This window comes from Lipomyces chichibuensis (genome assembly GCF_038497645.1).
Source record: "Lipomyces chichibuensis strain CBS 12929 unplaced genomic scaffold V1513scaffold_11, whole genome shotgun sequence".
In the NCBI taxonomy this organism is placed as follows: domain Eukaryota; kingdom Fungi; phylum Ascomycota; class Lipomycetes; order Lipomycetales; family Lipomycetaceae; genus Lipomyces; species Lipomyces chichibuensis.
The window spans coordinates 109347-132734 of NW_027117463.1; the positions used below are offsets into that span (position 1 = coordinate 109347).

The window sequence follows — 23388 nt, forward strand, 5'->3', positions numbered from 1 at the left end:
GAGAGCACCGCGTTGTCCGTTTACCAATCGTAGATTGTACATTTCGGCCGTCGAAGCCCGCGCAGGTTCCATCAGCGACCTGGCTTGACTCTGCAAATCGGCGGTTATTTGTATCCCTAGCCACTTGTATAAGAAGGGTACTGCGGTCGCCTTCGCTAGTCTGCCCTGTCTTCATTTCATATTGCGCGACAAGCAGCCATAAACTTCTGCAAAACAAGACCTCTATGTCCCGTAATTGATCATCAGTCGCGGGAACACAGTGTAAGGTCGTAGTCTGACGAGGTACTTCAAAATATCGCACTATCTGCCAGTCATTGTTCATGTGCGTAATCTGAATAGCATGCCTTGCAGCTCGAAGTTGAGGCGTCGGCTCAACTTGAGGGACAAATAAAACTCCGTGCTGCGAAATGTCGTCGAGGACCTCGCCATTCGGCTCAGTTTCTATGTGACAATCCTGAACAGCCCATATTTGCGTAGTCGCGGCATCTGAAAGTAGAAGACTACCCATTTCATCTAATGCAGTCATCGAAATCTCGGTGGTGGGTGCCTCCGAAAACAGAAGCGTCCGGCAACTCTCCGCATCCACAATCTCGAATGTCTCAGCCTGACAATCCAATAACTCATTACTATCAAGCGACGCGTCATCGTCCAGCACAGAATTGTCATTTTCCTCAGCAGCTTTGCCGGTAACAAGATCTTGTTCAGAGTTTTGATCCTCGGTATCTAAAACCGAAGAAATATGCTCTATATCCATATCATCCGCTGCTGACGCAATGTATTCAATATTCCTCAAACCGAGTGATGTACGACCTTTATCATCCTCATACCCAAATGCCAACGACACACCATCATCTCTGAATTGACCATGGGGTAGACTGCTTTCCTTTCCCTCCATATGGTCGTCTGCTGGGGACAGTCGAATCTGATCTGTCAAGTCGGGAGTGTCTCGGTGCTTGCTGCCACGGAACACTTCGGTCAATTGAAGTCTGGAATCTGGGGACGTAGCGATCGCGTAAGATGAGCAGTCGCTATACAATAAAACATTATCAAGCTTGCCTTGTTCGTCTTGAGCAGCTGCGGCCCGTGCATCTTGACTGTGCTCAGAGGCGAGATTAAATGGATCATCAATTTCTTCTACGCAAGCAAGATTGCTTGTATTCCAGCTTCTACTGCTTCGACCATTAACGACCGGTGGCAAGCCAACTTCATGACTCGTTGACAATGTTTCAGTGGCGCCGCTGTGGTTTATGATTTGAAACTCCTTAAGAGTGATGTCTTTGGATAGTTCACTGTCGACTGAATCTTCCCCTTCGTCGCCAATCACGCCGGTATTCAATACGAGTATATCCTCTTGGTCCTCACTAGGTTCAACGTTGTTCTTAGAATCTTGTTGATGTTGCTGGCATTCAGAGGGTAATGCTTGCAGAACTTGCCTGGCCAGACCAGATGAATGAGGTATCGAGATTGATCCGACAGACAGTCTTCTCGCCTCATTCCATGATCCGAAAACGCGATTTCGCGACACCAGCGGTGTATAGACAGGAGTGCCGAGATTCCTTCGCACATGCCCTGATCTCAGCTTTGAAACATCAATAACCTGTAAATTCGGATTAGCGCTGACAGACAAAACCTCAGTGAACATCGAACCAGGTCTCTAAGTTGCCTCTCGCTCGCGACAGCCGACCAAGTTGTGGGGCGGGCTGACAAAGCACATGTGCGGGCAGTAAGAACCGCGAGATCCTAAAAATTTCGGTTATTTCATTCTTTCTGGAAATCAATGCAATCCAAACAAACCCAATTATGTCTAGCCTTCATGACATCAGTAGTGTTGGCAACGAGGTACTTGATGGAAGACGTGACGGCGCCAATCGGCGTCACCGTCCTTAAGTTTGTAGGCACATTTTTCGAGTTCACGCGTGCGAAGGTCTCCTTCGCACGGTTGAAAATTTCCGCCTGCCCGTTTGTTAGGATTCTTCAGCAGCTCAATAAAACAAAGTACATACCATTCTCATTTTTGCTGCGGCGATCTCCTTGCCAGAGTCACGCTGCTGTGGCTTAGCGTTGACTTCGATCCCGGCAGTGTACTGAACTGTTTGGAATTCTGGAGTCACCTGCTCGTCAATTGGCTTCGCAACTGCCAACATCGAGTTTCGCGTTTCCGTACCAGGGCGAACAGGCACCTCCGACTTGGAGACAGTTAGGCGTCATCTTTGGACCTTTAGATCAAGTTGAAACTCACCATTTTTGTCGAGTTGACATCAATTCCCGACTCAGGATAAAATAGTGGGGGACGAATTGAGGACGACTCGCATTGGCGGAACTTGTGTGTATGGAACTCAGTCTCCTCTTGCGGATCCAGTTGGGGCGATAGCGAAGCGGTGGAGAATTCGTCTGAAACTGCCTGAGTATCGTTAGTAACCGACAAGTCGTCATCCTGTGCTGGTGGCTTGAATAACGCGGAATCGAGTGCTTCCTGAGGGCGGTCTCGGATTATCTGGCACGGATCCTCTGAATCTGTGGACTGCAAAATCTTGAACACTGTACGCGATTCTTCTTGGGCGGATGACGACAATAGCCGAACTGAATTTGACTGCTGTGAGTCCATCATTAGACTGGAGTCCACTATATCCAACGGCTGATTAGGAACATCTGGAGTAGCGGGATCGGAGCCAAGCAACGATGGCTGTTCTACAAATTTCTGCGCGAGAATGGTTAGTCAATAAACTTTCAGCTAACAACAGCACAAAGGGGTGCACATCGTTGTCCTTCATTATAGGTACAGGACCTGCTGGTGTGGTTGGTGTGGTTGGCGGTAGCGTTTTCCGGCGTTTCAGCTCCTGTATAATCCTCAACAACTGTTTGTAAAGGACTATAATCAAGTTATATTACCTCCTGAATGCAAGCAAGCAGATACAGCTGAAGATCCGAATACGCAGCTTTCTTTGTCGGAGAACCATAAAACGGATCGCTGCCTCTGCGTAACGGGACGCGATTCGGCGGAGCCTGCCTACCAACCGATTGAGCGCGACGCGTCGGCGATAGCGCGTTCATTACAACTTGGACTCCCGTCTTTGCATATCCCTATATAACCATAAGCATACAGGATCGGTAAAACGTGCATTTGCAAAAAGTACTCACCAAATATGATGCTCGCTGAGTAGTGGTTGGCGAGAGACTAGCAACAAACTGAAGTGTACCTGCAAATGGATTAAGCCTGGAGGGCAAGTCGGCCCTTATAAAATTAAACAGCAGTTCCGCTGCCAGTCTGTTCCAGACAACCTTGGGATTTCGATTAGCGTTGGCGATTTCTGCCTCGAATTCGTGCTTGATCTTGTCCAGTCTATCCCCAATCGATCCCGCAAATGGTTGATTCAGGCCATGCAGTCCACTGCGCACGGCTCTCTTTGAGCGCGTTAGAATCCTCCACGAATTGTAGGGTGAACAGACTTACAATGATTGCAGCTCTTGTGCGGTGATTTTGAGCAGCCTTGCAATGCTTTTGTGCCTCGCAGATGATTGCAAAGACGTGTAGGATGAGGACGATCTTGAGCGAATGACGAACTGGCCCAAATATGTTCCGCGACTTCGAAGTAATAGAAGTGGGTATCATCACTACCTTGGCGGCTTCCGACAGCTTGTCATCGCGCTCCGTATGTGCGTCGGTGGATTTTTGGCTTGTTAAGATCTCGGGAACGGAATCAGTTGAGTGCTCGACATTCTTCATTGACTCTGTCAATGAAGAGACTTGGTCAATAGACTTGCAGTTTTCAAAGTGGCCAGCGCTGCCAGTATCAACTGATGTCATAGGCGTGTGTGGTTGTACATCAGCAACGCCTGCTATGCTGCAATCAGGAAATGGCTTGTCTGCAGATTCTACGTCTCTGATGCAATCGGTGAAACCATTCTGTTGGTGTTCATCACACACGAGAACCTCAGATAGTGCTGTAGACTCGATAGACTCACTACCAGTGATGATTTGAGACCTAACAAAACAACTCTCTGCAATATTCGTGTTGTCGGTTTTCAACTCGACTCTGTCACAATCTACAGGATGGCTGAAGGTTGGCCTGCGGTCGTCGCCCTGATGGACTTTGGTGAACTTGGATCTACTAGATCCATTCTCTGCGGTGTCTGGCGTAAAATCAAGAGCATCAGTGTTCTCAATAGTGACCGTAGCGCCGGTCGTCACAAGCTCAGTAGAAGTCGAATTCCGTGGCATATTCTCCTGATAAGTGGACAGGACAAATTTACAGCCATTATCGGCAAGTGGTGCGCAAAATGCGGTTGACACCACGGTGTTCGGCGAGACCTGTGTCAGCGTCTGCAACGATCTTTGGACAGTTGTAACCGTTTCTTTCTGGGGTGTCGGCGAGACTGGCGGAGAGACAAGTTGTGTCGTGTTGGGCTTCTATGAATCTAGTTAACATCGTCGAGAGGCTTAAAAGCCAGATTTGTACATACGAGGAAACGGACTGGCGTCTGAGGTGACCGAATCCGGATGATCTTACGACCGGAGGAAGTAAGAGAATGTAGTCTCGAGGAAGCGACTACCGTCTTCACGTGCTCGAACTAGACAGCATATTAGACCGTCAGTTACGCGTGATAATATTCACTTACGAGCTCGGCGCGTCTTTCCCCGGTAGGCGAAAAGCAGTGAGTCATAAAGACTGAGGACGCTGTGCGCCGGAGTGACACTGTCCGAATGGGACCGGGGGCACCTCGATTCTAATATTGTCATCGCGTGTACAATCGCAAAAACGGACCAAAGGTTACTAACCAGCGCTTTAAAAGCGGGCGAAGGCGTCACACTCAGCTTAACTAATACCGGAAGAGCCGGAAGTGAGTACGTGTAATACAGAGGTGGGGGATTGCAAAGGGGGAAGCCTACCGTTAACGGGCGTGGAATCCCCGCGACTTGATGCCGAGAACGAATTGCGATCCATTTTGAACAGACTGTACTCTGAAAGTCGAGTATCACTTTTCGCATATGATAAATATTTAGAGAAATTACTCTTCAACTTTAACAGATGACGAGAAGTCGAGAAGTCGAGAAGTCGAGAGGAAGTTGCACGGGACATTAGACGTAAACAGTCACGGTTCAAATCAAAACAACAATATTATGATGATTGTGGACATTCTATTGACGTACAAAAACAAAACTTTTATTTGCAAACGAAGTATCAAGTAATCTATTATATACAACTATTTGTTTTAAACCACAACTATGCGCAGTCCCTGGAGAACGCTACTTCCTTGGGAAGCAAAAAGGTGACGCAGTACATTCCCTTTGTGGGGGCCACGGCTCTAACGAAGTGGAAGGAGAGTGCAGAAAGCGGGATCTCGAATCTTAGAGCGGATGCGATTCGCTGGAAGAGGAATTAGTTAGCCGAGAACGAAAGTGCAATGAGCTGTTCATGACATTTAATATTAAAACCGGCTAGCAGAGACTGCATCAAGTCCCATGTGGACAATCGTATTATCGAGTACGCGAATCGCTACGTGACGTAGACTCACAACATTCGAGCCACGGAATCACAAAAACGAATCTCCGCTACTCGACAGAGGAACAGCACAGTTGGTAGTAGGCTAAGCCTGCACCGCCTCATGAGCGAAAGTGTGCTGGACTTTAGCTCAATATGCTTATCCCTGCCCTGCTGCCACGCCACATCCGGCCTAGCCTTCTTGCACTTCCGCAAAACGTGACTCATAGCCATTTTCTAATGCTCCGCACCCAAACTAACGAGAAAAAATACTGACCTGTCGAAGTGCGACGTGCACCTCATCGTCCGGAGGCTTAGGCGCAGTCGGATCGGATTTGTGGAAGCAGTGGACATGAATGTACGGCAACTCGGAGCCTTCCTCGACCTCGTCCGCGTGGAGGCCCCTAAAAGCGTCTATCATTCGTTAGTTAAGGTTTCACGCTATTCCGAGTGAGGCTAGCATAAGGTACAGGCATGGCCCGTATCTGGTCTAGTGCGATTACCACACAACTTTTTGACTGCGCAACACAACGTGGCAGAACCAACACTTTTCCCCGTGAAATCCACAACAGTTTCGTTGGCTTTGCTGCCCCGATTCCCTCAAGAACAAAAAGGTTGCCTCGCCGCCTCTTGTACTCGAGGATTTCATGTCAGTCGCACTCGTCCTCCACAGACATTTCACTCAGTCTTTTCTATACTTCCGGTTGTCCAATTCTTTGTGTGCAAAACCGTCTCACGTCTCCTGAGGATCTTATCTTCTCGAGAGCCGCCGCAGCACACCGAATTTCGCGCTCCCCGGGGTCTACATACGCTTACACCAATCGACCATACTAGCAGCCAATTTTCTCGGCTTCTGTCATCTAAGCCCACTGGTCTTCTACTCCATCTACCATTGCACGCAATCCAACACCAGCCAATTCGAACCGCAGGGAAAAATTTTAGAAATATTGCTTACCTAAGAAAGTTATCGCAGAGTCTGGCAAATTCATAACATAGTGCGAATAGCGGTGCGGAATCTGAATAATCTCGACCTTGCGTTTCCCACTCTCGTCTTTAGCGTGTCGCGATCGCGCGGGAATCACCAGTGTCTTCTGCGTCTCGGCAAGGCTCTTGAGTTCGCGTCGCGAGGCCCGAATAAAATCCCGTCCATCAAGATTATAAGGGAATACCGTTTTGTGCACCTGATTAAGGTCCGTTAGAAATCATATACATCATCAATCATGTTAGATATCGCCAATTTTGTCACGGTCATTCGGTTAGGCCTTTTCCAGATATTCATCACCAAGGAGCGGAAGGAGCGGAAACGCAAGAAACGGGACACTCGAGGAACGATCCGAAAAGCCGCCATCTCACACGAAATCCGTGCTGCATGACCGATATCGATAAAGCAGGTACGTTTACTTACCTTGTTCAGCTTAATGTTGTGAACCATGCTGTCGTAGCTATGCTTGTTCAGGTCATTGGCTAACACAATCACGTTCTTTTTTCCAGCTGGTACAGCAAATGGACCAACGCCCGCAAACACATCGCACACCGCCTCGCCAGTTTTAAACGTCGATATCAACCTGTCATGTTCGGTGTGTAGCCGCGAATTCCAGTATACTTTAGAGAAATCAAATTGGAATCGACAATTCGATTCGTGCTGTTCGACATTGAAATCGGGCTCGCCGGCAAGAACTTCCATCTCAAACGTGCGAAATACAGTATCGATAGAATCAAGCTTATTGACAACAGTGCGAACTTTAGGATTCTTGTCAAGGACTATTTGACCGATGATGCGCTTGTATGGTAGATACTCGTCGCGAAGGTTCATGTGTGCTTTAAAATAACTGTTAGTTTTGTGAATGCCTAGAATATGTATATACAGCAAGCATTGGTATAGTAAATGGGTTTCGGAGTTCCTAGCGATTTTGCTATTCTTTAAAAGGCGTTCAGCATCTTCCATATTGATATATTATAAGTTTGTGGTATTTGAGTAGTATCATGAATTAAATTGGCATAATATTGTTGCTTCACCGGGTTTGATTGCAGACCATCAGTCTCAACAATAGTAGAACTCTTGCACTTACCAATATGACCTGTCAACGTAAATCCGGAGGGAACTTCATCTAAGCAATCAGGGGGAAGGATCGCAGCTAAAATTTCATCTAGCGCGTCATTAGAAGTTCGCGCTCGCACCCAGAATGATCATCAGTAATTCTGTCATAATCATACCTGCTCTCCAAAAATCATAGCCGAGCTCAAGCGTATAAGGAAGAAACTCAACTCCCGGTCTCTCGTTCAGAAACGTCGCCAACTCTTCGCTCATACCGCTTAGGTCTAATTTGGCGAATATATCCATTGTTAGCCACATAGAGATCTCATATCGTAGATCGTTCAAAGAATACCGTACCACCAAGCTTAATATCATTCCGCAGCAACAGCAAAATATCCATCACCTTCTTTCCCCCCTCGTCCTTCTCTATCTTCACAATATTCGACACAGAATGCAACAATAATAAATCATTCTTGAATTGCTTCCTATATATCGGTAGCTCTCGTGGTTGATCGATTTTGAGAGCAGCAAGCTCTATCTGAACGCTGAATAGGGACTTGTCGAGCGCGTCCGGCACTTCAGTAGGTGCGATTCTATGAACCGGTGGAGTTGGGTGAAAATTGTCTTCCCCGTATGAGCTGCTCATTTTGGAATACGTAGTACGTCCAATTGTGCGCCGTAACAATTGAGAAGAAGTTGAGCCCGTAAGAAGCGATCGACGTGTAGCTAACGAGGCTTGACAGTAGCCTGACAGTCTATAATATTGATATCTCTTAAGTCTTGCTTCTTCGAGTAATTTGCTAAATTGGTGGTGAGATAGAGCTCTTGTTATATACGGTCGCGTTCGTATCAATGCAGAGGCGCGAAACAATCCCATAAAAGATCCAAGCCAAACTTAGCCTGTATATTCTTCCAAAATGGCCAAGACCAGTTTCTAGAAAGTATTGATAATCGAATGAATCTCAGGCTGTGCTATATGTATGAAATATGTTTGCAGTCTGAGAATGTGGAGGTGTCTCTTCCACAACTGTACAAACCCCAAACTTTGAAATTTTCTGCTGGTCAGGCGCCGATATCGTTTAAGCCCCCTCCAACAGCAGTGTCTGGCAACGTATATATTGCCTTTGCCTACAACAAATTACACCTAGATATATGATTCACATGCATGATTCGTTTGTGGTAAGCCGGTTTACTCCAATCTTAGATTGTGTTAACATTGGATATTGCTAGATACGAATTGCCGCGTTGACATTGAGAGACGCTGGCGCCAATTTCTCGCCGGTTAAGGGTATTTAAATGATAGCTGATTAATATTTTTCCTGAAATAAGTGACAATTTGCACCGTCGTGACAGGTAAAAACTAGGAGTGTGTTAGTGCACGCTGTCAATAAATCACACTATACTATAAACTCAAAGCAGACACAGTGTGCTGTTGTCTGGAACGGGTTATATACAGAGCTGAATTGAAACATTCATCGTAAACGCAAATCCTCAATGATTCCTCCAAAATTGATGCACACCTAACAAATATATAACAGGGACATATTTTATTTTTTTTTCCGTCTACTCCAACTTTCCTTGTTTTACAACAAATCCATCCAGCGCCGCCAACATCGCGTACAATCGGTTCTCAGCCTCATCAAACACAAGCGATCGGTCTGAGTAAAACACTTCGTCCGATACCTCCAGCGGTTTTCGGGGTAGACAATGCATGAATTTCCAATTGTTCTTTGCGCCACCTTTGTTGGCCATCTGAGATGTGACCTGGAACCCAGCGAATTGCTGCATACGCAGCTGCTTCTCAGACTCTTGGCCCATGGAAATCCAAGTGTCAGTCACGATAACGTCCGCGTGCTTCACAGCCGCGAGAGGATCGTGGCCGACCTCAATATTCACACCGGAAACGCTCGCGGCCTCGCGCACATTTGCGAAAACGCTGCTGTTGACTGGATACGCCGACGGCGTGGCGACGGACACATTAATTCCCGACATTGCACACGCGGTCGCAAGATCGTTGAGCACATTATTCGCGTCGCCGACCCATGCCAGTTTTAGGCCCGCTAAATTTTTAAAGGATTCCTTGATTGTCAGGATGTCGGCTATAGCCTGCAGCGGATGATAGGTGTCGCACAACGCGTTAATTACTGGAACCGACGACGCGGCAGATAAGCCAACAATATCAGAATGTGGGCCGACTCGTGCGACAATGGCGGACGTCACGGACGAGATCACACGAGAGGTATCGTAAAGCGACTCGTTGACGCCGAGCTGGATGTCGTCTCTGCCGAGGAACATTGGGTGTCCACCAAGATAGTTAATCGCAACCTCGGACGAGACACGGGTACGTGTACTTCGCTTGGAGAACAAGAGTGTGATCGTGTGGCCCAATAGAGTTAATCGCTCGGCTCCAATGGAAAATGAATCTGCCTTAATCAGATGTCGGTAATGTGAGGCTCTGTCGACCAGGTAGCCCAACTCCGCCGGACTTAGACTTGATATAGAAATTAGGTGTCGCGGCTTAGACGACACAGCGGCGGTGGAATGACGGGCACAATTACCTGACAGTGCCCGAATCGAGGCTCTCAGTGTATGTGTCATAGCCTGGGGTCAAGTAATCGAGGTGGACTGTAGTTTGGACGCAGAAGCTAGATACAAGTGTCGGACTGAAAGACAAGTAAAGTGAAGCGTCGGAAATCAGAAAGGACGTAATTGAGTGCCTGGAGAGCCGTAAAATCTCTGCCGTGGTGATGTGTTGCGAGGAAGCCTTGTTTCGTTAGTTGCATTCATTCGTCCCCGGACAAACCTGACTATTTTTTCGTTGTGGTCACACACGGAAGTCACAGGCACTCCGGGCTACGTCACGATATTTTAACGTTTAGATGTGACAAAAAGCAGGGGAGTTAGCAGCCATACCTATTTCAGACAACATCCAACGCACAACTAGCAGAACGATATTAGCGCATGCCGTCCGCATACAAAAATATTTGACTAACCAACCACCAGCTCACAGGTTAGGAATTCTTTCGTATGAATGCGACCAAAACAATTATTCTCAACGCTTGCAGTTGTCTATTGCTAACCTGGGGACGAGATGAATTATTCTGCCAACTAAGGCTGCCGCTGACCACTGGCAGGTGACAGCGCTTAGCTACGAGGCCGTCTTCAGAGAATACGCAGGCAGGAACTCCCCCCCCCCCCTTTTCCCTCTTGTTCGCATATATCTTCGCACATAATCCACGTATTTTTTCTGCGTGATTTCGTACACTGCATAGTTGAACCACACACGAAATGCCGGAACTGGCGTTTGAGACCCGCAATGATGCGGACGGGCCCTCCAGCTCCCGGACGCCACTGCTAATCGACATCCCCCACGATTCACCACCTCCCTACGAAAACGTTTCACCAAAAGCTTCAGAATCCTCTACACTTGTCGTCCATACGCCATACTCTCCCGGATACTACGACGACGAGTTGGACGAATCATATTTTCAGTCGCGAAATGTGCGGAAGCGTCCGCTCATTCTGCGTGCTCTGTCATGCATCAAATGGCCGTTGATCATCGGCACACTTATCGCACTCTGCCTATGTATTTCTCTTTTCGCTGCCCATCTCGTTCAAATTAATGCGCCTGAGTTGTACGCCAAGCAGGCGCTGAACCTCAACATTTCATCCGTGTCCGTTGAAAACTTATCAACGGAAGGACTACAGGCTCACGTCATTGGCGAAGTGTCATTCGATTCATCACGGGTAAAGGATGGACCGACCCGAATTTTTGGCCGTATCGCCACGACCATTATGCGCAAGGCTGAGATCGCGGATACTTTCGTGTTAATCTCACATGGGGAAGGGAACCGACGCCACATTGTCGGACGTGCGTCGGTGCCCAATATCGTCGTCGACATTAGAGACAACCACGTTACGCCGATCGACTTTATCAGCACGGTTGAGGATATTGCGTCTGCTCAAGATATTGCAAGACTAGTACAGGAGTATTTGCAGGGAAAGCTGCAGAATGCGGTATTCCGTGGAGACTCGGACTTGCCGCTTCGATCCGGTATTTTGCCTCTTGGAACTCATCATGTCTCGCATGAAGTCAAGTTACAAGGTGAGTAACCTCTGCCATTCCACTTGATGAGCATCAAATGGAGCTTCATTGAAATGACGTACTATAAAAGATTGTAATAAAAGACTGGAGCGTTGGCAATACATAGTGAATTCCTTCACATTATTCGAGTGGTACGATAAGCTGACATTCTGACGCTCTAGCCGCCATTGGAGGTTCAATTCCCTTCACTGTTTCAGAATTCAAATTTTCGGAGGTTCCCGGCAAAGAAGGCATCCAAGTTCGAGTCGCCGCAGCTGCGCGTAATCCATACCCTGTCCATGTTAACCTTCCTGGTCTCGACTGGGTCATCGAAGCTGCTGCCTGTGAGCCGAGTCAAATTGTTAGCCTTGCTGCAGCACATTCGGAGTCGCTTCTCGTCCGTCCAAAGGACGTCGTCGATTTGAAAGTCACGTCGCAAGTTGCTAGCATTCCGCGCCCGTTCACCCAACCTTGCCCAAAAGATAAGTCTGACTCGTCGTCAATGGACAGATATCTTCAGCAGTACCTCGCTGGTGAGAAGATCACCGTCTACGTCCGCGGCAAGCCGTCACAGAATATTCCAAACTTCCCACCGTGGGTCGCTGACCTTCTCGAGTTCGTCTCGATCCCAGTTCCAGTACCAGGTCGTAAGAGCGAGGACGGCGGCACAGACAGGATGGTCAAGTCCTTTGGTTTGTCTCGTGTCAAGGTTGCTCTGCCGCCTCGGGGAGACACAGCGATGTTGCCGCGCCTTTCTGCGCTTGTGAACGCTGTGATCGAGTTACCTAAAGAACTAGATTTCACAATCTCCATCAACAATCTTCGGGGATGGTCCGACATGTACTATCAAGGTGACAAGTTCGGTGTACTTGTCATTTCGGAGTGGACTCCTGCTCAGAGTTTTTACACACCGGAAGGGTATATTCAAGTTGTTGCCGAAATTTCAGATGTGCCGATTGAGATTACGGATCAGGCAGTGTTCAAGAAGATTGTACAGAAGATGTTCTTCTCCGGCGAGGCCAATGTTGATATGAGAGGCACAATTGACGTCGCACTTGATATGCCGGTTGGTGAATTTGCTATCCGAAATATTCCAGTCAAGGGTTCTGTTGCTCTGGCGGGGTATCCAACGGTGGCCGAGATTGGACTGGATAAGGTCAAGGAAGTTTGGAATCAATTGATTAATGCTGCTTCAACAAAAGTTGTTGACCAAGGTTGGCAGGAACTTGAGCGAGAGTCTCGCTTGCAACGGGAGGCTGATATGACTGCAACTTCCTCGATCGTTAGCGATCGCCTAGAGCGGCCAGAAATACCCTGGTACGGACTTCTGCCAGAGGTTTACGCGACGAGAGAGGGTAAAGATGTTCGTATTCATGACCAACCGTGGACTAGTGCAAGGGCTACTGTCACGCTCGACGAAGCTTATCACGATGATTTCCTGTCGACATTCCCTTGGATGGTAAACATTCCCACGGTGTTGGAGTTGTACACTTGGAATCCTGAACCTGACGCTGTTCGCGTCTGCATTGACCTTTCTAAAGATCAATCTGCTAAAGAAAATCATATTATCGGCTATTGCGACGGAAGCTTTTCTTATCTCGATTTCATGGACGCGTCCAACTTGGAACGTAACAAGAAGATGATATTGCAGAGGATACTATCTGCACACCGAGCAGCAAGATTCGACAATGCTGAAGGAGTATAATTCGACTAGCTTCAACAGACCGTCATGTCGGAGCTGAAACTGTCGACTGCATGATGACCAGTAGCGCGGGATTGACGGATAAATTTTATGCACGTATACTCACGAAGGAACTCACACTTTGATCAAGAGTATTTTGATTGTGTAGATATATTGTATAGGAATCTTCTTGTTTCCTTTTATTTGACACTTTTTCGTTTCCTCTTTCAACAATGGCGTTTTATAAGCGATGACATGCGTATTAAATTGCTTTGGATTATTTTAGTATTGGGATTAGGTGGTTCTAATGGCTATTTGTTCGAGGATTCTTTGATTATGCTTTGTTACAGAGTGCAGCACATATGGTATTGGGACTAATGCATACAGAGTTGACATATTATTGCGCCATAGTCAGTGCTAATCAGTGCTGAGTGAGCGGATCGCCCTTTCACTTCTCTATCCCGGCAGACTCGTTAATGAGACAGAAATAGCAAAAGTCCGCGCTCATTGAATTGAGATTTCTCCCCAATATCCGAGCGACCAATTAGAATCGGCAACCGTTATGTGCGCGTTCAAATTATCCGGCGTTCTGCTAGGCTAATATCCCTTACTGTAGCAGAGTAACCCCGGGATACGTAGATAGATGTATAAATAAGTTGTAGCTGCTTAGATGTTGCAGAGATATCCTCCGCTGATTAAACTGGCAAGTATGTTTTGACTCTGAAGGTCATCCGGAATGTACGTCCGCAGTTTTATTGAAGGCAGAATTTACTGTAGCCGACGGCGTTGAAGTAATTTGCCAGCATCCTTGCATCATACTGCAGTAATGTCGGCCGAAGACGACTAATTAGCGTCCAATAATCTGATAATTTTAATGTTTCAATTCATAAAAGCACAATGTGTATCGTGCTTCGCGTCCGAAGCGCATACAAGTTCAAAATGGCATTTTTGAATATGAATTAACTTGACTACGAAAAAAAAGCTCATATTAGATGCACTATTATTTAATAACTGTATACTGTACCTCCTATTAACAATAACAAATTGTACATATCATACACCTTAATCCAACAAAAGGAAACCTGCAAACTTTTTTCAAACCGTACGAAACAAAAGCCATTAATAACGAAACCACGAGTCCAAGCCCTCAAAACTTTCCGTGAGTGAGATATTCATACAAACAACAAAGCTAAATCCCAATTCCCAAACTTGAAAAGCAGATAAAACGGAATAGCGCTACAGTGAATGCCGATGGAAAAGTAAATTTCAGCCGGTGAATAACATTACCAGAATAGTTGCAAACAACGACTATAAATGGCATACCACAAATAGCTCCAGCATGATTCCGCGCGTTCTAATATGATTCTATACAGTATAATGATCGAGTTCTATGAAGCTCTATTTCTCTAGAAAAACCCCTGTATGAAGAGAGTGGGGAGCGGATCAAATTTCCTTGATCTCTTTCAAATGGATCAGATGCTTCTCGAGAATCTCGAGCAAATTCTCCTTCGTAAATGGCTTGGCAAGAATGTCGTTCATGCCATGGGAATAATAGGTTATGACATCGTTACCAGAAACATTACCCGTCATGGCAATTATTGGAGTAAGAGGATCAAACTGCCGGATCAATGAAGCCGCGCTCACGCCGTCAAGATTAGGCATGACAATGTCCATTAGCACGATGTCATACTTTGACATATTCATTTTGTTGACTGCCGCGAGCCCGTCGACAGCAACATCGGCCTCGCATCCAAAGATCTGCAGGAATTTGCTACTCACTCGGCGACTGGTGGCGTCGTCCTCAACTAATAATACCTTCGGTGGGACGGCCCAGTTCTGTGCATATGTAGGCACAGAAGGCGACTTCGATGAGCGGCTGTAATCCAGACCCGTGTTCTTATCGATCTCCATCAATGTATCGTGGTCAGCCATGTTTTCATTACCAGACGCGCTCGTGGCATCCGAGTGCGGCTGCGGCATATGCTCTGCCAGTTTCCGCGGCCGGTCTTCTTTCAGGAACTGTTGCTGCTGCATGTATAGCTGAGACGACGTCGAAGAGCAGACGACTTGCACCCTCTTAGCTAGCTCATTTAAATAGTCCAAATTCAGTTCCTGTCGCGGAATCCTCATATTCGGAAATTCGTCTTGCCTGCCCATCATGGCAGCAGAGGGACTGTTGAAATCCACATCCGGTGTACCGGGGTACCGGCTCTGCGGTGTGCTTGCCTGTGCGGTGATAGATTGTAGGTGCGTGAGCATGCTTCGAATCAGCTCATCGCGTGCCTCGTTCGACCGCTGCATCGTTATCATGCTGTTTAATGTGTTCTCGTAGTTCATAGTCAATGTTTCGATATGCTTTGTCAGCAGCGTCTCTGTGGACTTAAGGTACTCGATCTCGCTCTCGAGCTTGCTAACCTGCTCAGAACTACCTTCTTCAGCCTGCTGCGCCCGCCGTGGAGCCGGCGCTTTTCGCTTGATATTGTCAAGCTGCGTCTTATTGTGCAACTGAAAATCGGGATGCTTAAACTCCCATGCCTTCAACTGTTAGTATTGATATTGATTCCCGCATGAGTACAAGTGCACTTACAGTCTCTCCATAAGGGCACGAGCCGCCCTCATCAGTACTCCTGACCTTATGGAAATCGTATTTGTTGAGCTGCCGTACAAAACTCGCAAAATTGCTGTGTTTAAAGTGGCGTGGTAATATACTTTTTGTGAATTCGTTGGTCTAAACAGATTAGCTCGGCGATTCTGCAAGCGCCAGGCTGCCACTCAAAGCCAGGACTGCGGCGAAACTCACCTCGATGACCACGAAGCTATCGCCCGCGTCACTCCAGCGTACGATGTCGCGGTACGATGGATCCTCGAGCATCCTGGCGAAGAAGGGTTAGTGTGGGTGAACTTGGAAGTGTGGATCGCGTGCGTACTTGAATAGCTTCTTTACCTACAATAGCTGTTAGAAACTGAATGACTGAAAGTATCGCAATGAACAGTCACTACGACCCAATTGAGTCTTGGACGACAAAAAGAGACGGACAACGTACGAAGTCGCTGGAAGAACTGGCCGAGGAGCCGCTTGCGGAGGAGGAGGCACCCCCGGCCGAGGAAGACGGGACCATGTAGGTTTCTGACATGGAATGCGAGGAGAAGTAATTTAGATTAGAGTCCGTCGTTGAGGGAGGTGATTGTGGTGACGGAGATACGAAAGCAAGAAATCGGATGAGGATGGGATAAAGAGATATCTATTGAGGTTTAGGATGAGCAGGTCGCGACGGAGGAGGACGGTGGCATCGGGATCGCGAGCACAAGCCAAAGCAAGCGTGATGTTGTGGGATTGGAGTTAAGCTGAGCAAAATAGGAGGGCGGACGGCTTGCAGAAAGTACGACCGCGGCGGCCGAAGGAGGACGTACCTGGTCTTAACGGATCTAGACGGTGAGCGTAAACCGCAACGAGTAGAGTGTTTAGTAAAATTGTGGTAAGAAAACAACAGTACGCCTGCCACACGTGCGGTCTTCGGAATCGCGATCATCTGATAAAACCCCGTCGTGACACACCGGGCCGGTCTAGACCTCCAAGTCCAGCGCCGCACAAGCCGCGTGTTCCCCTGACCCTGACTCACAACCGAGCCCGAGGCGAGAATTGGCTATCACCCACAACAGGCTAGTATGTCGTCTGGCAAGGAACACATTTCGTATTTATCGACGAGCTTATTGCAAGGTTATCTACTGTGATTTGTTCTAGGGCTGCTCCGAATATTCGAATTTGTGAATATTATTCGGCGAATAACGAATAACGAATATTATTCGCAGGACGTCCGGACAACGAATAGAATTGCGAATATTATTCGCCGAATAACGTATTCGTTATTAAAATACTGAAACTCGCGAGCAGAGGTCATAGTTTATTACGGTTCTAACTCAAGAAGCAACAAAGCCATTAAGGCACAAACAGCGAGCATCAGCATTGCCATCTGAGAGAAATCTTGTTTATTGACCCTCCACCCTCTATGTCGATGCCTATTCGAGGACTATCGAAATAGCGGTCGACGTCCGACTTGGCTTCTACAGCCAATGGCTTCAACCTTCGAAATATGCGGGAGCCACTGGATTTTTTGGTGCAGTGTCGTGACCCCTGGGCACGTGATTAGATGCGAATATTCGGCGAATAATATTCGTTATGCGAATAAAATTGCGAATATTATTCGCAGTGGTTGGGACTTGGGACTTGCGAATAACGAATACGAATAACGCCCATTACTGCGAATATTCGTATTCGGAGCCAGCCCTAATTTGTTCGACGAACAACATACTTTGCGACCACGAAGAGTCGGATAGCTTCACGCCACCGCCTGTCCGACTTGCTCCTGTTGTAGTGGATCCTGGAGTATCTTCGTAGTACACTGTCACTCTACATAGCTCTCAATAATTCATAGAGGTCTAATAAATCAAATTACAAGCATTTCAAACATATATTAAACAGATACATAACTTTTCACAACCGCAGAAAATGCACAACTTACTCCAAAATACAATACACAGACACCCATTCTATCCATCTAAGCGAATGCGATCACCAATTCAGCTTCGTAAGAACGTCGAACGATCCCGTTCCCACTCTGGACAGTTTACCAACAACTAGACGCGCACTAGGACTATCCAAATCGTCAATGTCCCCGTTCAGTACCGCCTGCTTCAGGAAATTGAAAGTCGTCTCAAAACTCATTTTCAAGAACGGCGACGCACTCGCTTCGACGCCGTGGCGGTTGAACGCCAAGTACCCGCCGTCACGAGTCATCATGTCCGCGATGAGCTCAAGATGACGGGTATTGACTTTGATGCCGTATGGTTCGAAGACGTTTGCAATTTCGTTTGCGATCGTGTTGCGCGCGGCTTCGACACCATAGGTCTCGAGGACTGCGGCGATGTTGTTGGATGATATGCCATTGACATCAATAAAGTCCTCCTGATCCCACATGGCCTGGAAGTTGACGCCCTCAGTTACGAGAAATCGTTTGTTGGAGCCCTTGGCCGGCTGAGCGCGGAGACACCTGCCAATGCGTGGAATTTCACGAACAACGACAGCTCGGCAGACAGACTCAATGATGTTGATCACGAGCAACTTGTGATTATCGGACGGATACTGCATCTCAAATTCGCACCATTCGCCCTGTGCATCGTCAAAGTCAAACTTCGTGACATTGGGATACATGCCGACGACTTCCTGCTGCCGTTCCATCGCACGCTTGGACAACGGGCGGCGAAGACCAGTCGCTGCAGCGTCGTCGGTGTCGTCGTCCAAATCTTCGATGTCCTTGTCAACGTCCATGTCATTCTCGTCTTCATCGTCATCGTCATCGACCTTGCCCAAACTCTTAATAACCTCATTGTCCTCGTCATCAGGGTCCTCATACGAGGATACCTCTTTAGTACGAGACTTGAATTTCTCAGTGGTAGCATCGCCATCGCCGTCCTCATCCTCGTCATCAGACTCGTCATCTTTCTTCTTCTTGCCATCGCCCATCTTCTCGTTCAGGACTTCGTCCGGCTTCTGCTTCACAGCCTTTCCGATCTGAGGTGCCGCATCGGAACCAGATGACGATACCTTCTTCTGTCGCTTAAGCTCCTTCGAAATAGTCGATGTCAACTTGGACAGTAACTTAACGATAACCGCATGCTCAAGCGTGTCCTGTGTAATATCGTACTCATGTTCGTACTCCTCGCGCGGGTAGAACTTCATGCGGACAGTGTATGCCCTGGCGACGCCCTCGCCATCTGGAGTAACACCAGTGCGCTCAGTGACAACAGTCTCGTCAATGAACTCGGAGATCACGACTCTCGCGACACTCTTGCAGAAATCATCCGCCTGATCATCAGATACGTCGTCCAACACTGGAAGTCTCATCTGTGGTGTCTTAATGTTCAGGCTAGCGGTCATGACAATCTCGCGCATACGCGGAATTCCAAGTGTGACGTTCGCGGCACCGTGACCAGCGAAATGGAAAGTGTTCAGCGTCATCTGTGTCGACGGCTCGCCGATCGACTGACTCGCGAGAATACCGACAGCTTCACCTGGTTGCACGAGCGAGTGCATGTACTTGAGCTGCATCAACGCCTTGAACATCTTCTCGGTGATCCCGCTCTCGGAGTGCTTGCCAAAGATCGTGTCCTTCCGTGCGGCCGTGTACTGTCACCCGTCAGTACATCATTTTCGCACACAAATTAGTCAAAGCTCACCTCGTCAAGTTTCTTCTGGAAGACTTCTGAAACACTACCCAAATACCTGCTTGGCGAATACTTCGATATCGTAGGATCATACTTATCGGATTTCTTGTAATGTGGTAAACCTGCTTCCTTCGCGGCATTCTTGCGTGCCTTCCTAGAATACGAGGCCGCCGATGTTTCATCAACCATTCCCGCAACCTCATGGGCGGGGTACTTCTGTAGCAACGAATGGAAGTTTTGCGCACAGAAATCGAAATTCATCAAGTGACTTTCCTGAATAACCTCGATCGCGTCACCGCCGTACAAGAACTGAACAAGCGAGCCATCACTGTCGCGGACGGTGCTATCATACTGAGTTTGAACGCCTTCCAACTGCTTGATCAGACAACGCTGGAGATATCCTGATCGACTTGTCTTAACGGCCGTATCAATCAGACCCTCGCGACCAGCCATACAATGGAAATAAAACTCCTGAGGCTTGACTCCCGAAAAGAAACGGCTGGCAATGTAACCGCCAGATTTCGCCGATGTGTCAAATGCCTTGAATGAGGGTAACGTCTTGCCGCTGATCATCACTGGTACTCGTCGTCCCTCAAGCGCCTGCTGACCGAGCATGCACATGATCTGGGATAAATTGACGTTCGAGCCCTTGGCACCAGACAAAACCATTGACATGAACGAATTCTTCGGGAATGCCTTGAGCGTACCGTCGGGAATACATTTTGCAACAACCTCGGACGTGACGGCGTTGACGTACTTTTGCACGACCGCATCCATAATAGCAAGCTTGTCGTTTTCGCGAAGAACTTCCTCTAATCGTCGTCGTAATTCCGCATCGTTCTCCTTCGTTTCTTCAGGTAAGTTGACGACTTCAAGTGCTGCCTTTGTTCCAGCGTTCTTCGCGTCCGCCAGAATATTGTTTCGCCACTCATTGCCCTCCTGCGTTAATCGCAAATCATCCATACCACAAGTGAAGCCTCGGAACTGGACATACTTTGTGAACAATCGTCCAAGAATACTGAGAAGTTTACCTGCAACATGGGGTCCGTAAATCTCATGCACCGAGTGTACGAACCCAAACTCGGATGCACCAAACTGCGACTTGTCCAGGATACCAGTGAGGAGTTCTCCGTTCATGAAGAGGACGGTGTTTTCTTGGGAACCTTCGCCCCAGTATTTGTTGTCGATCTTGTCCTGTGAGATCAAGTTCAGGCCAGGTCGATCGAGTGGCTTGATGTTGAGAAGCACAGTGGAAATGACTTGCTTTCCAGTCCACATGGGAATAGGCTTGATGATAGCAGGTGGGACGCTTAAGATTCTGTTTGTTGTCGTGTGGCCATCCTCAGGTCGGATAGTGCCGTACACGAGCTGGTGGTACTGGTCCCGAGTAAACATGGTATCCTTGCTTGTCATCCACACACCAGTGACAACATGATCCTGCACCAAACCACGGAGAGGCTTTCCAGAAGTGGGAACAAGATACTGCGAATCGGTGTTGGCGAGCATCATGGCCTCAGCGCGGGCGTTCTCGTTCTGCGGGAAATGCAAATTCATTTCGTCACCATCGAAATCGGCATTATAAGCGTTCGTGTTGGCATAATGTAATCGCAGTGTTTTCTCGCCTTGCAGAACCTTAACTTTGTGGCCCATCATGGACGCCTTGTGAAGAGTCGGCTGTCTATTCATAATAACAACATCCTGATTGCGAATATGACGGTACACCTTCTTGTTGGTGACCGCAGAACCAAATGATGGAGTAAGAAGCTGATTGGCTAGCGCGGTTCTTTGTTCAGTCGTCATGGTGTGAAGAGCAATAAGAGTTCCATCCTCCTTCTCGATATGCGTAGCACCAGGCCAAACCGCCGGACCATTGATAACAGCCTTTCGCATTTCCTGGAAGTTATATGGAGTAACGGGCTCAGGATATGTCAGCTTAACAGCGAAAACTGGAGGAATACCAATTTCAGTAGTCTCGATATTGGGATCTGGAGAAATGACAGATCTTGCAGCGTAATTGACGCGCTTGCCCATCATGTGTTTTCGGAAAAGACCTTCTTTCTTCTCGAGCAACTGCTTAATTCCAGGAGGTGGTATCCTAGCTGCTCCCATTGCAGGCGCAGACTTGGAACTATCGATAAAGGCATTGACGTCGTTCTGGATAGTTACAAAAGTGTTCATCAACTGACTCAAAATTTGTCGAGACTCGAGACTATTGTCGGATATCTTATCGTGCTTCAGTTCGTTCATTCGCTCGTTCAGATCACGAATACGCAACGCTGACTGAAGAACACGGGACAATAGCTCGTTCTGAACGGCCTCATGGGTCTCACCACCGACCTTGGACGGAGGGCGGAACCTGGTTGGGGGTACAGCAAGGTACTGGATAAAGAACATATCGGCCGTAACAGACTCAGAAGTTGTCTTGGACTGGAACATGAGCTGAACAATAGTCCTCTCTCTTCGGAACAGCCGGCGGAGATGATTCCGGATTTCAGTGGACAAGACATATCTGCCCGATACCTTTGCCTGTCGTGGTTTGTCGTCCCCGTCGTCCATTTCCTCGTCTTCAACACTCTCGTTATCCTCTTTCTCCCTGACCTCATCGACCTCCATGCTTTGCCGTGAGCGTCGATCAGCGCGGTCGAACATTGCATCCTGTCTGTAGCCGCCCTTGAGCTTGTTATTCTGAATTTGCTTGTCCCGGAGGGCGGCCTCGAATATCTTTGAGACGCCATCTTTTCGGAATCCAGGAGAGAACCTGATGTCATGTCAGTAGGGGTTGAAGCACGGACGCATCTGGCGCACTTACAGTCCACAGTTGTCACACTTTGGTCTCGAAAGCAATAGCTTCATAAACTCGTGGAGCAACCTCCTTCGCTCCTCAAGGACTGCAGCACTCTTGTGAACATGTCCCGCCTCCTTGGCCCGAGCGATGGCATCGCTCACAAACTTTTCTCGTCGTCGGATAAGCTCTTTCTCGTTCAGATGTCGCTGTTTCTCAGTGTCTTTCTTCTTGCTCGGAGACGACGAGCCGTTAGCTGAGCTAAGCTTGTTATCCTCAAGTGCCTCTGCAATCTCCGCGTCATCGTCATCAATCGCACCATCGGCTCGAATCTCGTCTAGCATCTCACACTCTGTGATGAGACTATACTGGAGAAGACGGAGTTTGCATTCATGTCGGTGAATTTCGAGATGGTTGAGTCGAAAAGAGTAACAGTACAAACATGCGCTTCTGATCAAAATATACATTTGACTAAAGAATAATGGGTTATACACTGGAATAGGAAGTTCGATATGGCCAATATGGCCGGGACAGAATCTCGAATCTAATCGACACGTAGCACATCTGTCACAATCTTGTTAGTCCAACTCAAGCTTCAATAATTAAATATTTAGAATCATACGGTGTTTTATCATAAGCACCAAGGGCCAAATCGTATAAGCCTCCGGAAATAGGATGACCCAGACTGTCAAAAACCTGCGGATGGGTAATCTGCTTGACCGAAAGGTTTTTTATATCGCGGGCAGTAAAGTAACCGAACTCAACCTCCGTGATCTCGGAGCCGACCGGCTTGGAAATATTCATTGCGTCTGGCTTTTTCGGCCGACTGTCCCTACTTGATTGCGGACGATGCTGGTGATTTCGTGAATGCGATTTATATGCAACATTGCACGGAGTGGACAAAAATTTTGACATTGGGAGGAACAACTCAACCGGGTAACCTGCTCTCAGGGGGGTTGGGCTACTCTACAATTTCTGTAGGAACTCCGCTAATCACGTGACAAGCTTTTTTGTCATGGAACGAAGTTATTACAGCAGTTTAAAAGGGATATGTGGAAATGTCGTACTCTGCAATTCCCGAGTCGCAGTTAAAGAAAGATATGG

At 47.7% G+C, this 23388-nt stretch overlaps 7 protein-coding genes across 7 annotated transcripts; 2 read left to right on the forward strand and 5 right to left on the reverse strand.

Moving 5' to 3' along the window:
- Positions 1-1631: 1631 nt before the first annotated feature.
- Positions 1632-3051, reverse strand: V1513DRAFT_458022 (uncharacterized protein; the record flags this gene model as incomplete). The annotated part of the gene is made up of 5 exons (XM_066899667.1): positions 1632-1763; positions 1795-1953; positions 2004-2180; positions 2240-2698; positions 2890-3051. The coding sequence occupies 5 exons, from the start codon at positions 3049-3051 to the stop codon at positions 1632-1634; spliced, it is 1089 nt and encodes a 362-aa protein (XP_066754144.1).
- Positions 3052-5120: 2069 nt separating this feature from the next.
- V1513DRAFT_442724 (Met-10+ like-protein-domain-containing protein) lies at positions 5121-8530 on the reverse strand. The gene is made up of 7 exons (XM_066897699.1): positions 7873-8530; positions 7695-7799; positions 7550-7627; positions 6886-7298; positions 6436-6661; positions 5758-5894; positions 5121-5366 (listed from the first exon to the last, which is right to left on the reverse strand). The coding sequence occupies exons 1-7, from the start codon at positions 8390-8392 to the stop codon at positions 5223-5225; spliced, it is 1623 nt and encodes a 540-aa protein (XP_066754145.1). The 5' UTR covers positions 8393-8530; the 3' UTR covers positions 5121-5222.
- Positions 8531-8735: 205 nt separating this feature from the next.
- Positions 8736-10448, reverse strand: V1513DRAFT_30851 (Aspartate/ornithine carbamoyltransferase). Its single transcript, XM_066894652.1, has one exon. It carries the CDS (start codon positions 10111-10113, stop codon positions 9079-9081), a length of 1035 nt encoding a protein of 344 aa, XP_066754146.1. The 5' UTR covers positions 10114-10448; the 3' UTR covers positions 8736-9078.
- A 250-nt stretch (positions 10449-10698) lies between these two features.
- On the forward strand, positions 10699-12096 carry V1513DRAFT_442730 (uncharacterized protein). The gene has a single exon (XM_066897700.1). The coding sequence runs from the start codon at positions 10804-10806 to the stop codon at positions 11626-11628; it is 825 nt and encodes a 274-aa protein (XP_066754147.1). The 5' UTR covers positions 10699-10803; the 3' UTR covers positions 11629-12096.
- V1513DRAFT_30833 (uncharacterized protein) lies at positions 11760-13625 on the forward strand. Its single transcript, XM_066894651.1, has one exon. It carries the CDS (start codon positions 12102-12104, stop codon positions 13302-13304), a length of 1203 nt encoding a protein of 400 aa, XP_066754148.1. The 5' UTR covers positions 11760-12101; the 3' UTR covers positions 13305-13625.
- Positions 13626-14270: 645 nt separating this feature from the next.
- V1513DRAFT_442734 (HSF-type DNA-binding-domain-containing protein) lies at positions 14271-16774 on the reverse strand. The gene is made up of 5 exons (XM_066897701.1): positions 16325-16774; positions 16208-16224; positions 16081-16153; positions 15868-16008; positions 14271-15815 (listed from the first exon to the last, which is right to left on the reverse strand). Exons 1-5 carry the CDS (start codon positions 16412-16414, stop codon positions 14724-14726), a joined length of 1413 nt encoding a protein of 470 aa, XP_066754149.1. The 5' UTR covers positions 16415-16774; the 3' UTR covers positions 14271-14723.
- A 925-nt stretch (positions 16775-17699) lies between these two features.
- V1513DRAFT_442738 (uncharacterized protein) lies at positions 17700-23219 on the reverse strand. The gene is made up of 4 exons (XM_066897702.1): positions 22907-23219; positions 22312-22848; positions 19515-22260; positions 17700-19464 (listed from the first exon to the last, which is right to left on the reverse strand). Exons 1-4 carry the CDS (start codon positions 23197-23199, stop codon positions 17851-17853), a joined length of 5190 nt encoding a protein of 1729 aa, XP_066754150.1. The 5' UTR covers positions 23200-23219; the 3' UTR covers positions 17700-17850.
- Between the last annotated feature and the right edge of the window lie 169 nt (positions 23220-23388).

What these genes read in the sequence shown, in the direction of transcription:
- V1513DRAFT_442724 (XM_066897699.1), bottom strand. Translation starts at nt 8,392, where the DNA reads ATGGGATTGTTTCGCGCCTCTGCATTGATACGAACGCGACCGTATATA. An exon ending in GAATGATATTAAGCTTGGTG is followed by an intron (nt 7,800 to 7,872) that starts GTACGGTATTCT and finishes TCGCCAAATTAG; the next exon opens with ACCTAAGCGGTATGAGCGAA. An exon ending in CTATGATTTTTGGAGAGCAG is followed by an intron (nt 7,628 to 7,694) that starts GTATGATTATGA and finishes ATGACGCGCTAG; the next exon opens with ATGAAATTTTAGCTGCGATC.
- V1513DRAFT_30851 (XM_066894652.1), bottom strand. Translation starts at nt 10,113, where the DNA reads ATGACACATACACTGAGAGCCTCGATTCGGGCACTGTCAGGTAATTGT.
- V1513DRAFT_442730 (XM_066897700.1), top strand. Translation starts at nt 10,804, where the DNA reads ATGCCGGAACTGGCGTTTGAGACCCGCAATGATGCGGACGGGCCCTCC.
- V1513DRAFT_30833 (XM_066894651.1), top strand. Translation starts at nt 12,102, where the DNA reads ATGGACAGATATCTTCAGCAGTACCTCGCTGGTGAGAAGATCACCGTC.
- V1513DRAFT_442734 (XM_066897701.1), bottom strand. Translation starts at nt 16,414, where the DNA reads ATGTCAGAAACCTACATGGTCCCGTCTTCCTCGGCCGGGGGTGCCTCC. An exon ending in ATAGCTTCGTGGTCATCGAG is followed by an intron (nt 16,009 to 16,080) that starts GTGAGTTTCGCC and finishes TAATCTGTTTAG; the next exon opens with ACCAACGAATTCACAAAAAG. An exon ending in CGTGCCCTTATGGAGAGACT is followed by an intron (nt 15,816 to 15,867) that starts GTAAGTGCACTT and finishes TAACAGTTGAAG; the next exon opens with GCATGGGAGTTTAAGCATCC.
- V1513DRAFT_442738 (XM_066897702.1), bottom strand. Translation starts at nt 23,199, where the DNA reads ATGTCAAAATTTTTGTCCACTCCGTGCAATGTTGCATATAAATCGCAT. An exon ending in GGTGCTTATGATAAAACACC is followed by an intron (nt 22,849 to 22,906) that starts GTATGATTCTAA and finishes AGATTGTGACAG; the next exon opens with ATGTGCTACGTGTCGATTAG. An exon ending in AAGTGTGACAACTGTGGACT is followed by an intron (nt 22,261 to 22,311) that starts GTAAGTGCGCCA and finishes ACATGACATCAG; the next exon opens with GTTCTCTCCTGGATTCCGAA.